Here is a 13,916-nt window from a genome sequence, read left to right as displayed (position 1 = left end):
CTTTTTATTTTTTTCCTTTATTTCCTTTTCCTTTTATTTTTCCTTTTTTCCTTTTTTCCTTTTCCTCTTTTTTATTTCCTTTTATTTTTCCTTTATTCCTTTTCCTCTTTTTTATTTACTTTCCCCCCCCTTATTTCCTTTTCCTTTTTTTCCCTTTTCCTTTCCCCCCCCTTTCCCCCCCCCCCGCAGCACCCTGGCCAGCTCCCTCCCCCCGCCGGCCCCTCCCTCCCCTATATGGCCGCATGCGCAGCGCGCGGGGCGCGGGCGGCGCAGGACGCACAAGATGGCGGCGGTGCGGGCGGCGGCGGCGGGCCGGGGGCTGCCCAACGGCGCCGGGCCCGGCGGGGCCCGCGAGCAGGCGGCGGTCCTGGTGCGGGACTTCGTGAGCCAGCCGCGCCTCAGTGAGTGGGCACGGCCTTTCAGAGGGGGCCGGGGATCGGGTGGAAGGAAGGAGGGGAGCCGCGGGGCGTTGTAATGTCGCGGGGTGCTGCGGGAGGCGGCTGGGTGCGGGGCGAGCCGGGCCCTGAAGCGCTGCGAGCGCTCCCTAGGCCGTGCTGTTTATTTCCTGAACGCTTCCATCTGGTGCAAAATCCAAACCGATCCGTAAAAGTCGTCACACCACAAGCCTGCTGCTCTGCTCGTCCCTGGAGCGAAGGCTTTAGTCCGGGCTGGAGCCGCCGTGGCTTCCTGCACAATTCGCATTTTGTGCTGCAGGTTTGGCGTTTGCCCAAACTGCCATTGCTGCCGTCTGCATGTGGGAAATGTGGTATTTCTGTTCCTATTGGGTTGTCATGGTGCGGGTTGGTCCCCCTGGGGATGGGGGTTTGGAGTCAGCGGCGAGCCTGCTCCCAGGGGGCTCGGTGCTTTTTGGTGTCAGGGATGTTTTCTGGTGGTCAAGGCAGAGGGAAATGAGGAAGAAGTGCTCACAAGGCTGTCATGGGATGAGATGTGTTGCTCAAGATGGTGTTTCCCACTTCTTGCTGTGCTTTCAACCCTCGCAGGCCATGCAGAGGCCTCTCCTCAGGCTGAAGCCCGTGTAATTCTCCTTGCCCAGGTGAAAGGAGCAGCCTGTTGTGCTTTTGATTAAGGCCGATTTTGTAATATCAAAATCCTGCCGAACAACGTCAGACAAGTGCTAAAACTGGGACCGGGGGGAGTTCCAGCCTCAGGCTCCTTGTGTGCCCCATCACCCACAGAGCTTATCTAATGCAGCTTTGATTGTTGCAGTTAAGGGATTATATTGCAACAGTTCAAACAGTTTGCTTAGGTATAAACATCGCTCTGTTGACGGTCAATACAACGCAAAGAGTGTGTGCCAAGCCTGGGCAACGCTGCAGAGTGCCTAAGGCAGGTAATTCCCTGCAGCTTGGCCTCTGGTGGGATTTGTGACCTTTCTGTGGCATCCGTTTCCCCTGCCTTGCAGCTTGACCAGGGACGGGTGCCGCTGTCTTCCGTGTGCTGTAAATGGCTCCACTTGCTCATTTTTTCCCCTCCAGGGACAAGTGACTAACAATCGCTCTGGGTCACTGCTCCCTTGTGACCCTGATAAAGCTCTGACTCGGCGTTACTTCTGCCTGGATCAAGTGATGCTGGGATGCTCACGTGTCCTTGGAGCAGGGCAGGGTTTTTCACTGTTTCCACAGCTTTTCTGCGGTGCTGATAGCGGAGTAATGAATTCTAACTTCTGGGCACACTGGTACCTTGGACAGATGTATATAGTGCTTATACCTGAGCTGCTGATGTTTAAGGCATGAGCCTAGTGGTGCACCGGTGCGCTGTGGCCTTGTATTCGGTGTCAATCCTTAAGCCAACACAGGATAGCTCAAGAGTAGGAGGAGCTTGGCTAAAGCAGAGTTCAATTTTTTATGCTATAATCCATTGGCCCTTCCTGGGAGACAGAAAAGGTATGAAAAGGTTTCATCACAGCAGTAATGTTTTCAGTGTGCCAAAAAACGTGCAACTTCTATTATAAGTTCTGCTGGTCAGCGCTTAGATGCAAGACCTGCTTGCTTGGCTACTCGCAGGCTTTCATCTGAGTAATTTCATTGTCATGGGGCAGGACTCTTCTGTGGTTAAAAAAAAAAAAAATGTTTCTCTTTCATTTAAAATGACAGCTTTACATTGTAGTGGTGTTTCTGGTGGCAGGGTGAACTTCAACGGCATTCAGGTTATCCCCAGATACAGGCTTGCATCAATGAATTTGTGACAGACAAGAAAATGGCAAAATCGTGTATCTTAATGTTACCTCCACTGCTTTGTGAGTAGTGGCAAAATGCTGGCAACACAGCTCAGCACCGAATCCTTCTCGTGGAGCTCATAATAAGCAGAGAAGCAATGCAGAGCTGAGCCCATAATCTGCAAAACCCAGGCTGGTGATAAGAGTGAGACTTTGAGAACGTGATGTGGGATATTTCCGATGTTTTGAGGAAGTACCTGACTTGTGGCCTTTTCTTCCAGCTTATAAAACTGTTTCGGGTGTGAATGGTCCCCTGGTTATCTTGGATCAAGTTAAGGTAAAGACAAAGATTCCTAATGAAGTTGTTGAGGGATATTTTCCAGGATAAGCTGTAAGAGTTTAAATGCAGACTGTTGTGAAATTTGCGGGTCGCCTGAGCAATTTAAATGCTAGATATGCTTTTGACTGCTGAAATAAAAGAAAATAAGCACATTGGTATTAAAGCTAAAGAGTTGTCCCAGTGCCAGCAGAAAGGGATGAGTAGCTGAAGCTGTTGAGGAGAAGGAAAGGAAACATTCCAGTTCTACCAAACTCCCCCAAATGTTGTCAAACTTAAATGAAGAAACATATATAATCGCTTTGTTCTTGATCTTTTTGCTATTATAATAGTGCCATTAAAAAGGGAACTATAAACAGTTTTAATGGATCTTTCTTGCTCATTTTCAGTTTCCTCGATATGCAGAGATTGTCCACTTGACTCTTCCTGATGGCACAAGAAGAAGTGGACAGGTTTTGGAAGTCAGTGGCTCCAAAGCTGTTGTTCAGGTAAGACTGGGGACTGCATTGTCTCTGGATGCAACAGAAAAATGTTTTATTAATCAGTGTGTGTTTGAACTTTGTCAGATGTCTTGTGATGCATTTTTTTTTGTACTGTAAGTAAAAAAATAAAAATCCACTTATTCCAAGTGCAAATGGTATGAATAATTTCAGAAGATTGAAGACTAGAGCGGAGAATGACATCTTTTTCTATTTGCACTCCCTCAACACCCTGATTCCCTTGCAGCTAGATTAAGGGAATCATACTATGTTTGTACAGCGTTAGGTTCAGGATCAGCTCCTCTGATATGTAGATGCAGGTATGTCTTCTAGGCAGCTGTTGCTTGTTAATAACAGTTCTTCTTATCTGAAAAACTTTACCCTGTTGGCAAAGGAGAATACTTGAGATCAAAAGAATGGCACTGGGTTTGTTGGTTGCTGCTGATATACCTCATGAATTTTGTTTAAAGTAGGTTTTTATGTCATGTTTTGTACTAGTGAGCTGCTTCTGAAATCCTCTGCTAGCAGGGGACTGCCTTGCTTTTCTTCCCTCTGGCTGATCAAATTCTCAAGCTGTGAAGCAGCATTCCAGTGCATTATTTTGTAAAGCACAATACTACTTTTTCTTGTGCTTCTTTTTTTTTTTTTTCCTGGTATTTTTACAGGTATTTGAGGGAACTTCAGGTATTGATGCTAAGAAAACATCTTGTGAATTTACTGGGGATATTCTTCGAACCCCTGTCTCTGAAGATATGCTTGGTAAGTACTTGTGTCTTGCTTTGAAGAGTGAGCGACTTACTACCCACTAACTTTCGCAGTAACTTACACTTCTATTTTATTGCTGTTTCTTGCAGGCAGAGTATTTAATGGATCAGGAAAACCTATAGACAGAGGCCCCATTGTTTTGGCTGAAGATTTCCTTGACATAATGGGTATGTTAATCCATTTCTGGTATGGAGTTGCATCTGTTGTTTCTGTTTTCTTAATGTTACAATAGATTTGTTTTTAAACTCCTTGTAACGTTTAGATCCTATGTTCAATCTTTTTTATTTTTCTGTGCAGCATCAAACTCGAATCAAATTCATATAAGTGCAGGTGGTTAGGGTAGAAGAAGGTAACTGTCTTTAGTGATGCTTGAAACCTGTTCAGAGAAGTATATGTAGACTCTTAACTATATAGCCTCCAGAGGTAAAAAAGGTAATAACCTGACAGACTTTTCTTGAAAGCACTCTTACTGTTCGCATGAAAGTAGAATGCCAGAGTCTTGAGATCAACAAAAGGCTCAGATTTAAGCAGACGCATCTAAAGATTTGTGGGCCTAAAGGTGCGGTTTCTAGCTTCTGACATGAGCCTTAGATCAGTACTGAAAACCAGTGATAGTTTGATCAAGGTTCAAACATGTATGTGGAATAACGTGTGTTCTCTAAAAACATAACAGGTCAGCCAATTAACCCCCAGTGTCGAATCTACCCAGAAGAAATGATCCAGACTGGCATTTCTGCTATAGATGGTATGAACAGTATTGCCAGGGGGCAGAAAATCCCAATATTCTCAGCTGCTGGCTTGCCCCACAATGAGGTGGGTATTCAGTGCTGTTCTTAAAACTGCTAAAGCAGTTTGCCTTTCACTGGGGTTAAAAAGCAAGGAAGTTAAATTCTGCATCAAATATGCAGATGGATTAATAAGCTTTCTTGTTTAGATTGCAGCTCAGATATGTCGCCAAGCTGGCTTGGTGAAGAAATCCAAAGATGTGATGGACTACAGTGAAGAAAACTTTGCCATCGTGTTTGCTGCTATGGGTGTAAGTCAATATTACTGGAGGAAAATGATGCTCAAGTAATAAGACAGTGCTGCAAGTAGCTGAACGTTGCTTTTTTGAAAGTGTTCTGGGTAGGTTGTGTGTGTCACTAAATGATACTAAATTGGCTGAATGGCTGAAAATCTCAAATAGATGGTAGTACTGTAGCTGAGTGATTCTCTGGTCAGGATAAAATATTAAACTTCGTCCCTTGGGTGGACTTCTGTAGAAATAATTCATTCAGTTGGGATTGCAGGGGAGTCTTTGTGGTATAAAGAGCTTTGCTTATGGATTAGTAATAAGGTGTTTAGATCTGAAGGATGCTAAAATCTGGTCTGGAGCTGATGCTTTAATATTATGATTCAGGTGAACATGGAAACTGCTCGGTTCTTCAAATCGGACTTTGAGGAAAACGGGTCCATGGACAATGTGTGCCTGTTCTTGAATTTGGCCAACGATCCAACGTAAGTTGCCTGTGTTGGCTGGGAAAAGGCTGAGAAGAACAGATAAACTGGAAGCGAGAGCCTCGCTGTTGACCTGCCAGGGGTCACTTAGGTTGACATTTTGCAGCGAAGCGTAATTTGCGATGCTGATGCTCCAGTCAGTGCATGCAGTAGACTTTTCAGAGGGTTTTAATGTATGTAACTTCAAACTGTGACTTTGCGGCCTTAAAGTACCTGTCATAAATAGGCCGTGCTGTTCTCTTTCAGCATTGAACGCATTATCACACCTCGTCTAGCTCTAACAACAGCAGAGTTCTTGGCATATCAGTGTGAGAAGCATGTGCTGGTCATTCTGACAGATATGAGCTCCTATGCTGAAGCTCTGCGAGAGGTATGCATTTATTAACTCGTATGCTGGGTGTTGGCAGAAAGGGTTCATAATATAAAGTGAATATAAATTTGTGCTCAAGCTGTTACAATTAGTATTCCTTAGAATGTTCTTAAATTAGCCAGTGAGGCTTTTAGTTATTCATTTATTGCCTACAATTATATTCAGCAGTCAAAAAGCTATTGCTTTTTTCATAGCTAAACTTCTTTGACTAGTGGCATTCAGCAGCTTAATAGTTTCTGATTTGCCTTGGCATCTTGTCCTGTCATACACAGCCAGGGTGGCATTTCTTTTACCGGTGGTTTATGTGGCTGTATTGCAGTATCATCTGTGGGAATAGGTCCTTTAAGTGACTAGTGTGGATTAATTAGGGTAGATGGCAGGTGTGTGCGAGTGATCTAGCTTCCTCAAATGCTTCTTTTGACTCTCAGGTTTCAGCGGCTAGAGAGGAAGTCCCTGGCCGTCGTGGCTTCCCAGGTTACATGTACACGGACTTGGCCACCATATACGAGCGTGCTGGGCGTGTGGAAGGCAGAAATGGTTCCATTACTCAGATTCCTATTCTTACCATGCCCAATGATGGTGAGTTATTTTCAAATGTTTTTAATAACTAGCACTTTAAGGACTCCCTTAGACCAGGCTGCCCTATTTCTGATGCACAGCAAGACTGGTCCTGTGGCCTTTAGGTTTTCATTTGGGTAGTGCAGTTGTTGGCTGTCTTCTCTGTATGGTTAGGAGAAATACTTTGCCCATTTAAGATTTCAGGACTGTTCTCCAGCTCTGTCAGGAGTACTTGCGGCTCTTGCATAAGAGCATTTAGTGATATATGGGGGTACTAACTGATGGCATTTTACTTTAGAAGTTATTTAAGTGTTTGAAAAAGCTGGCACATCACTGCTAGAATGAATCTAAAAGGTCTGAAAACTGTCAAACCGTTTTTTTTTCCGAAGATATTACTCATCCTATCCCTGACTTGACTGGATACATCACTGAGGGACAAATCTACGTGGACAGGCAGCTGCACAACAGGCAGGTGTGTACCACAGTGGTTGGGACCTGTTTAAGATAATTTCTGTGCTTTTTGAAGTATTATTGTTGACTTTTTTTTTTTGATGTCCTTTTCTTTCTTCAGATTTACCCACCTATTAATGTCTTGCCCTCCTTGTCTCGGCTGATGAAGTCAGCTATTGGAGAGGGCATGACGAGGAAGGATCACGCAGATGTATCCAACCAGCTGGTATGTAAAAACCCCTTCAGAGAAGGAGAAGCATATTTCAAATACGCCTCTCTCACTATGTAGCCAAACACTTGGGGCCCAGAACACTCCTGAGGCTGCTTTAAAGCACTGAGTGATTAGGGGGACCCTTGTTTGGGTTTTGAACAGAAATGTTTGCATGGGTGCTGGGGAGCCATGTGAGTCACCTTCACGAGATTCTCTGCAGCACGAAATGTGCGTGCTGTATGGTATGCGGTAACTGCTGAGAATGTTCGATGTGGTATAAATTGCTCTTTTCTGTATTAAACGTAGGTAGATTCAGTCTTAGTGTATTGGGCGCTGTGCAATATGATAACAATGCTGTGATGGCGGACACAGGAGACTTAGCTATCTGAAGGACCCCAAATGTCATCCTTCCAAATGAGCGCCTCTTTTGCTGTTAAACTAAGGATGTAGTTTAGTTACCAAAGTAAAAGCACTAATGTTTCTATCCCTTTTTAGTACGCCTGCTATGCTATTGGGAAGGATGTACAGGCTATGAAGGCTGTAGTTGGCGAGGAAGCTCTTACCTCAGATGATCTTCTTTATCTGGAGTTTCTGCAGAAATTTGAGAAGAACTTCATTGCTCAGGGTAAGGATCTGTTTCAAGAACATCGTGGTCTGCATTAACACCTAGAAGGTCTTGTTTGCAGACCTCCCTGTTAGCGAGATACTTTCCTGCCACATGTTTCAGTCTGTGGTTAATTTCTGTAGGTCCTTACGAGAATCGCACTGTTTACGAGACCTTGGACATTGGATGGCAGCTTTTGCGAATCTTCCCCAAGGAGATGTTGAAGAGAATTCCTCAGACAACGCTGGCTGAATTCTATCCTCGAGATTCAACTGCAAAACACTAGCCACAGCTTCATCTCTAGCTCCTTGCTCCGTGAAATGCTGTTTGTTTTCTTTTTTCATGTGTTGGTGTTTACTTGTTACCCTTATAATTAAAACCAAGAGTAGGTGACATTTGTGCCAGTGTTCCAACGTACACTGATACCAGTTTTTAAAATATCCCTTCTTCCAAAGCCTGGGTCTTCAGGAAAACCTTTAGGCCAGCTCTTACAAACGTGCAATAGCTATCACAAAGCATTTTTTTTTGAACTGGACCTTTTCTAGACATTTCAAGGGAATGTCTTGAGGATTACCAGAAACTGCAGATCTTTGCTTTCAAACCAGGAGCACATGGTTTAGAAAACATGAAAGAGCAAATGCGACTTCCTTTGTCCAAAGCATCTGCTCTGTCTGATCGTATGCAGTTGCCTTGCTGCTGGTAGAGCAGATGGTACTCTGCTGCCCTGCTGTTGTGCCTGAAGACCAGGGTAATATGTGGGAAGTGTGGTGCGCAGCAGTGTACCTCTCTGAAAAGTGCAAGTCACTGTTGTTTAACTGTGGCGTAAGATTTGTAGAGGTATGCATGAACTAAGAACACTAGTGAGCACACCAGGCGCTTCTCTACTAATAAAGGGTCTTTTTCAGAGGTCACAGGCCAGTGGGTTGCTACCTGAAGGCAGCATGCTAAGGCTCAGTTGCTGAATTAAAGGTTTTAAATTGATGTTTGCAGAGTAAATTTCCTACCTAACTTTTTTTTTTTTTTTTTCTGAATTCTGGAAATGCCAGAGATGTGTAAGAGCAGCTAAAGCATTCTGAAATCAGTAGTGTCCCAGTGGGCAAGTCTGTAGGTAATTCAAGGCTTCATGCTGCTACCGAAGGGGATTGTGTGATGTGAAAACTCTTACACCTGACACAGTTGTACTGGTGGGAGGTCAGCTTTTAAAACGTTCATACTAAACAACGCAACAGGAGAAAGCAACCTAACGTACGAATGGATATTTTGAATTCTGCTATAAAGCATGCTCTAGGTGGCACTGGGTCCTGAGTCGGGTTTGAAACTGTTGTGGTTTGCACTCCAGGCACAGATTTGGCTAGTCAGGAGAGCTCAGCATTCCCAAACACAGCAAGCTTGGCTAGTCAGTTCAGTGTGATATTTTTATTTTATTTTAAATCGGTTCAGATGAGGCTCAGAGCCCAGTGCTGGCAGGCTTTCGTGCTTTTTTCCAGGCATAATGTAGTCTAAGCGCTGGTCTAGCTAACCAAAGCATGTTGCACCTCTCTAAATGCCTTCGGTGCTTGTCTGGGAAGGTGCTAACATGACTTGAATGATAGTGTGCTAATTCCAGCTTTCCCTGATGTTTCCTATGTGCAGTTCTTCCTATGATTTGTTCAGTGTTCTCTGTAACTTGGACGCAATAGCAACTTTATTCCAGTGCATTCCACTCTAAAGCTGTGTCAAGTCTATTTTTCTTGAGGTAGGGATGGGAGGTTGGAAGTGTTGGCATGAGAATACTTTAATGTAGAGAATATCTAAATAAATTAAATATGAAAGGTGTTGAACAAAACACAAGTTTTTGTGGTTCTGTGGTGAAAAACAACCTGGGGTCTTTCTGCAGTGGCTAAGATGTCCTTTGTCGCTGAGGTTCCTGTTTACACAAACGAAAATAGATAATCTGCTGAAACCCAACACTTTTCAATCCTGTCTGCAGCGAAGGCCGCTTGAGCCGCATGCCGTGTTATTACTGGAGCTGGTGGCTTCTGGTGAGCGGGATTTGGCCTTCGGCTTCACGACTGAATGCTTTGTGCTGGCTGAGTGGGTGGCTGTTGCAATCACAACGTGATCCCAGAGTTTCCACACGCATCTCAATTGGCAGTTTGTGCTGCAGGAGGCTGGGAAACCTTACAAGAAACCTTAAAAGGCTTCTTGGAAGTGATCTTAGGGGGTGTGTTGACTTTTAAGGGTGAGGGGGAGCTGTGGCCTGGGTAGTTTTGTTCTGGCATTGTGCACAGACAGCTTGGGGCACGACTACGTAAATCCCTGGTGCAAAAATCCCTGGTGCAAGTCCCTTTACGTGAATTAACTGCCCTAAGTATTTCCCTGCCGGAGGCTGGCGAAGGTGAGAGGTGTTGAGAGCAGTGTGAAACAGGGAGATCTGGGATTCTTCCTGATGTAACCCAGAGAGCTGGGGTTAACCCAAGCTTCCCTTCCTTTGCTGAATACACACACATCAAAAACGGTCTGCATCTGCCCACTTAAGAAATGAGGCAGGAGTGCCTTTCCTTTCTGCCAGTGTTGCCATTCATCTTTCAAGAATCGTGCCCCGACTTCCTGAGCTGTTCTGACACTGGCTCTGTAAACAAGGGTTTGTTCTGACTGATAAAAGCCTGAGGCTGTCTTGGGTCTTCTCTTATTAACTATTCTGCTATGCTACAGCTCAAGCTGTTGCTTGTGTGGCAGTACAAGAAGTCCTTGGGGGTAGATGAAGACACTACCTCTTTTTTTAAAAATTCATTTAAATGTCCAAGCTGGTTCTGACAGTAGGTTTTTCACCGAGAGTGATGCTGAGTTACAAATCCCATGTCCTCAGCATTAATAATGGCCTTGTGATCGTCCCGCAGCTTGAAAGATGGTGTTTGTTTAAAGCTGTGGAGGAAGGAAGAGGAAGGAGGATGTAGTATACTAAACACATGTGATGGCTTCCAAAAAAAAAAATCAGGACAAAGCCTTGATGCTTTCTACCCACTCACCAGCTCAGCTTACAGCCCTCTCTTGAGGGAGACCTGTGGTTGAGGCATGTGAGTAACTTCATTAGCAGGGGGCAGCACTCTGAGCGCTTAGCCCAGGTTTTGAGAACAGGAGGAAGAGGAGAAATTCCAAAGTCCAGCGGATTCCTGAAATCCTTCGGTGGGTGGCGTGTGCGGGGGGGGACAAAGGTTGCGCAGGCATTCCTGAGGGTGGGTAAGCGCGGCGCAGCAGGCAGCTGCCTCTCACGAGATACCTGCGAGTATGCGTGCGCCGGTAACGGGGCTCCTGGCCCTCGCAAGCATTCAGAGCGAAATGAAAGGAATTTTGCCGTTATGTGAATATCCCCTGCGATTGCGCCCTGCTAACTCGCAGCCGGTGGGAGCACGGGGGAAAGAATGAGAAGCAAAAGGCTCAGCCGCGCGGGCGAGCCTGCCCTGGCCATGGCTCCTTTGGGCCAGACGAAGGTTTGGGTAGGATGTAATACCAAGGAGGCTCTGTGCTGGGGATGAAGTAGCCGCTGTCTGCAGCATGCGGGAGAACTCTGCTCGCCGCGAGAGGCTGCGGTGGAGCGCGGCAGCCACGCAGCGGCACTGCCCGCCCTGCCTGGGCGCGTGGAGAGGGGACGGAGCCGGCTGCTGCCCGCAGCTCCTGCACCAGCCCCGTTACTGTGCTCCCCAGGGCAGGGCTGCTTCGGGTTCTGCATCACCTGGAAACAACGCTTTTTTCTATTAAATAGTAGTGCAAGAAGTGCTTTGGAAATTACAAGACCTGCTGGAAGCAGCACTGAAGCGGTGATGCTTCTTAGCCACTGACTGTAAAAAAAAAACAGGGCATGCGTGTATCAGGGCTGGTTCTGGTTTTGTAAGGTCAAGGGTTGCGCTTTCAGACACAAAACCGGCCTGCCGGGGCTCTCCAGCTCCTACCTGGGGGAGCTAATTCAGGTTTGTTTGCCGTTCGAACCGCTACGAACTCTGGTTTAAGGAGGCACGTTTGGCGGCAGCGTCCAGCCCTGATCTGCCCCAGACTCGTGCAGGTGAGCACCCAGGTTGTGCTGCTCCTGGCCAAGCACACCTGAGCTAGCTCTGGAGGCACGAATCCAGGCAGAGGAGGCTCTGTCTTCCTCCCGACTCCCGCTGCTAGAGGAAATGCAGCTGCCAGCACGGGCACAGCATCGCTGCGACCTGTGCTCACCGGCAGGTCCCCGGTCCTGCAGGTAGCGAACAGCCCGAGCCTGGCGCGGGGCCCTGCAAGAGGGGAAGGACAAAAATAGCTTCAGCTAGCTTCAGCCAGAGGCCCCGGGAGCAGGCTGGGGCTTGCAGCTCAGCTATTTTAGCGCGGCGCTGGGAACGTGGCCCTTCCTCCAGCTCGAAGGGAAGGGAAAGCAAAAGGGCGTTTGGATGGGGCGTCCCCCTGCGAGCCGGCAGCAGGCTCCTGTCCGAGTGTGGGCAAAGCCTCTCTGGGCACCCTGACCCCAAGACAAATGGGGACGAGGGGCTGCAGTTGGTGGCACCGGCCACAGGAATGTGCATGGAAATGGGGGTGTCTCCCCCAGCCTGGCCAGCCCTGGGGCTTCCCTCGTCCCCAAAGCGATGCTCTCTGCCAGCTCTCCTCCTGCTCGCCCCACCAAGGGCCAGGCAGCAAAGGAGACCCGGGCACGAGGTGATGGTCTCGGATCAACGCATCCCCGGGGGGTGAGAGCTTTAGAAACCCCACCGAGGGAACACGGGTTTGGGCCGTCTGCGGGCGAGGGACGCTCTGCCGTGAGGCCACATCCCCCGACACGGCGCTTAGCCGGGTGCTGAGCAAACAGCAATATTTCACCGCACGGAGACAGCAGGTACCGTGCTAAATGGGACGTGCTGAGCTCACAGCTGCCGCCCTAGTGCGTTTACACAGTGTTTTCCCTTTTTTTTTTGTTTTGTTTTCTGAGTAATGACTAATGAGGACTGCCTGGGGGCCTTATCCCCCCTCCGCCGCCTGATTTCAGCCCGTTGGGTCCCTCGGAGAAGCACGCGACAGCTCGAGCAGCACACGACAGCTGTCGTCTGGTTCAGGAAGGGAGGAGAGCAAACATTGGACGCGTTTTTCCCCCACCCCGGCCCTCGGGTTTTCAGCCCGCCTGGCAGATGCAAGGCAGGGGCTGGTGGGGAGAGCTGCTGCAGGTTATTTGCACATCAAAAGCAGCTTTGCCTCCGACCCTCCATCGCCCTGCGTGCGCAAGGTGGCTCGCTTTAATTGCTCTTTCAAAGGCAGCTCTGGTCCTGGCCCTGCTGAGATTTTGGGACCGACTCAGCGCCTCCCCCCCCCACCCCGTGGCCAGAAACTGGTGCAGTGGCACTGGGGTGTTAAGAGAAGATGCAAATCAGCTTTCCTCTGTCTCCAAGCTTATTTGCATCCGCTGATTAGTTCAACAGCTAATTCAAACTCCTTCTGTTGATGGTTAGGCTGGGGCAGCTGGAGCAGCGCTAACGTAGAGCAGGGAACCCGAGCGCCCGTGGGGCGATGCAGGAGCTGTTGGTGCTTCTCTCCCTGTGCCCCCATCTCCTGGCTGCACCCTGTGCTTGGTGCTCGACACCCCGATGCTGCCCCGCTCATGTCCAGCAGAAGGGGTTGGGAAATGGCTTTACCCATATCACTGGGGCTTTGTGCTCCTTCCAGCACTCCTCCTGGGCGTGCAGCGACAGCGGTGTCCTGGCCACGGCTCTTTCTGCTATTTGGCTCTCCCTGCAGTCCCACAGCACCCTGACACAACCCCACGGGGTCCTGGCGGGTGCCGCTGCCCTGCTCCTGCTGCCACCTGAGGCAGGGGATGCTCCCAGCCCTCCTGCGGGGTTGGCACAGCTTTTTTCTCACCAGCAGCTTCCTTAGGGCTGCCCTGGACATTCGAGATCTCCGCTCCCTCCGTCTCTCTCCCATTCCCCTCTCCCTGCCCTGGCTGCTGGGCTGTCACCACAGCGGGGACACAGCACTACATCAGGACAAAGGTGGCCCCGTTAAGTCCCCGCTGCACTGCCCCGTTGTTGTGTCCTCCGTGGGCTGGGGACGTTCCCTGGGATAACTTGGGATGAGATGGGACAGCAGCCGGCCCGGGGGCTCCTCCCTGCTGCTGCCCTAAACCCAAACACGGGATAAGCCCGGCTGAGCCGGCGGCACCCGGAGGTGTTTTGCAACAGAAGGTGCCGCTCGGGGAAGAGCGGGCTCGCACGCACGGCTTTCTATCTCCTTTCTCCTTGGCAGTTTTCAAAGGCTCTAAAAATAAACCTGCCTCGCGCCCCAGGCAGCGCCGGCGATGCCAAGGTTTCCCTAGAAAGCGGGGCTGGGGCTGGTACCGACCAAGGTTTTGGGGCACGGAGCAGCCCGTGCGTGGCTCGGGCCCCGTGGGAGCAGCCTGGCGGGTTGGGACGAGTGGTGCTGTCCGCAGTTGGAGTGCTCCCCTTTTTTTTGTGCTCCCAGTTTTGGGGGA

At 48.6% G+C, this 13,916-nt stretch overlaps 1 protein-coding gene across 1 annotated transcript; it reads left to right on the top strand.

Moving 5' to 3' along the window:
* The first annotated feature begins 244 nt into the window (after positions 1-244).
* ATP6V1B2 (ATPase H+ transporting V1 subunit B2) lies at positions 245-9,272 on the top strand. The gene is made up of 14 exons (XM_080568731.1): positions 245-401; positions 2,458-2,513; positions 2,903-3,001; positions 3,658-3,751; positions 3,847-3,924; positions 4,431-4,570; positions 4,692-4,793; positions 5,157-5,254; positions 5,501-5,624; positions 6,053-6,203; positions 6,572-6,654; positions 6,754-6,858; positions 7,339-7,468; positions 7,591-9,272. The coding sequence occupies exons 1-14, from the start codon at positions 284-286 to the stop codon at positions 7,731-7,733; spliced, it is 1,521 nt and encodes a 506-aa protein (XP_080424857.1). The 5' UTR covers positions 245-283; the 3' UTR covers positions 7,734-9,272.
* The last annotated feature ends 4,644 nt before the right edge of the window (positions 9,273-13,916 follow it).

This window comes from Anser brachyrhynchus (assembly GCF_964034855.1).
Source record: "Anser brachyrhynchus genome assembly, chromosome: 26".
NCBI classification, from domain to species: domain Eukaryota; kingdom Metazoa; phylum Chordata; class Aves; order Anseriformes; family Anatidae; genus Anser; species Anser brachyrhynchus.
The sequence above is the reverse complement of the archived record's forward strand: the minus strand, read 5'-3'. Positions and strand labels throughout refer to the sequence as shown.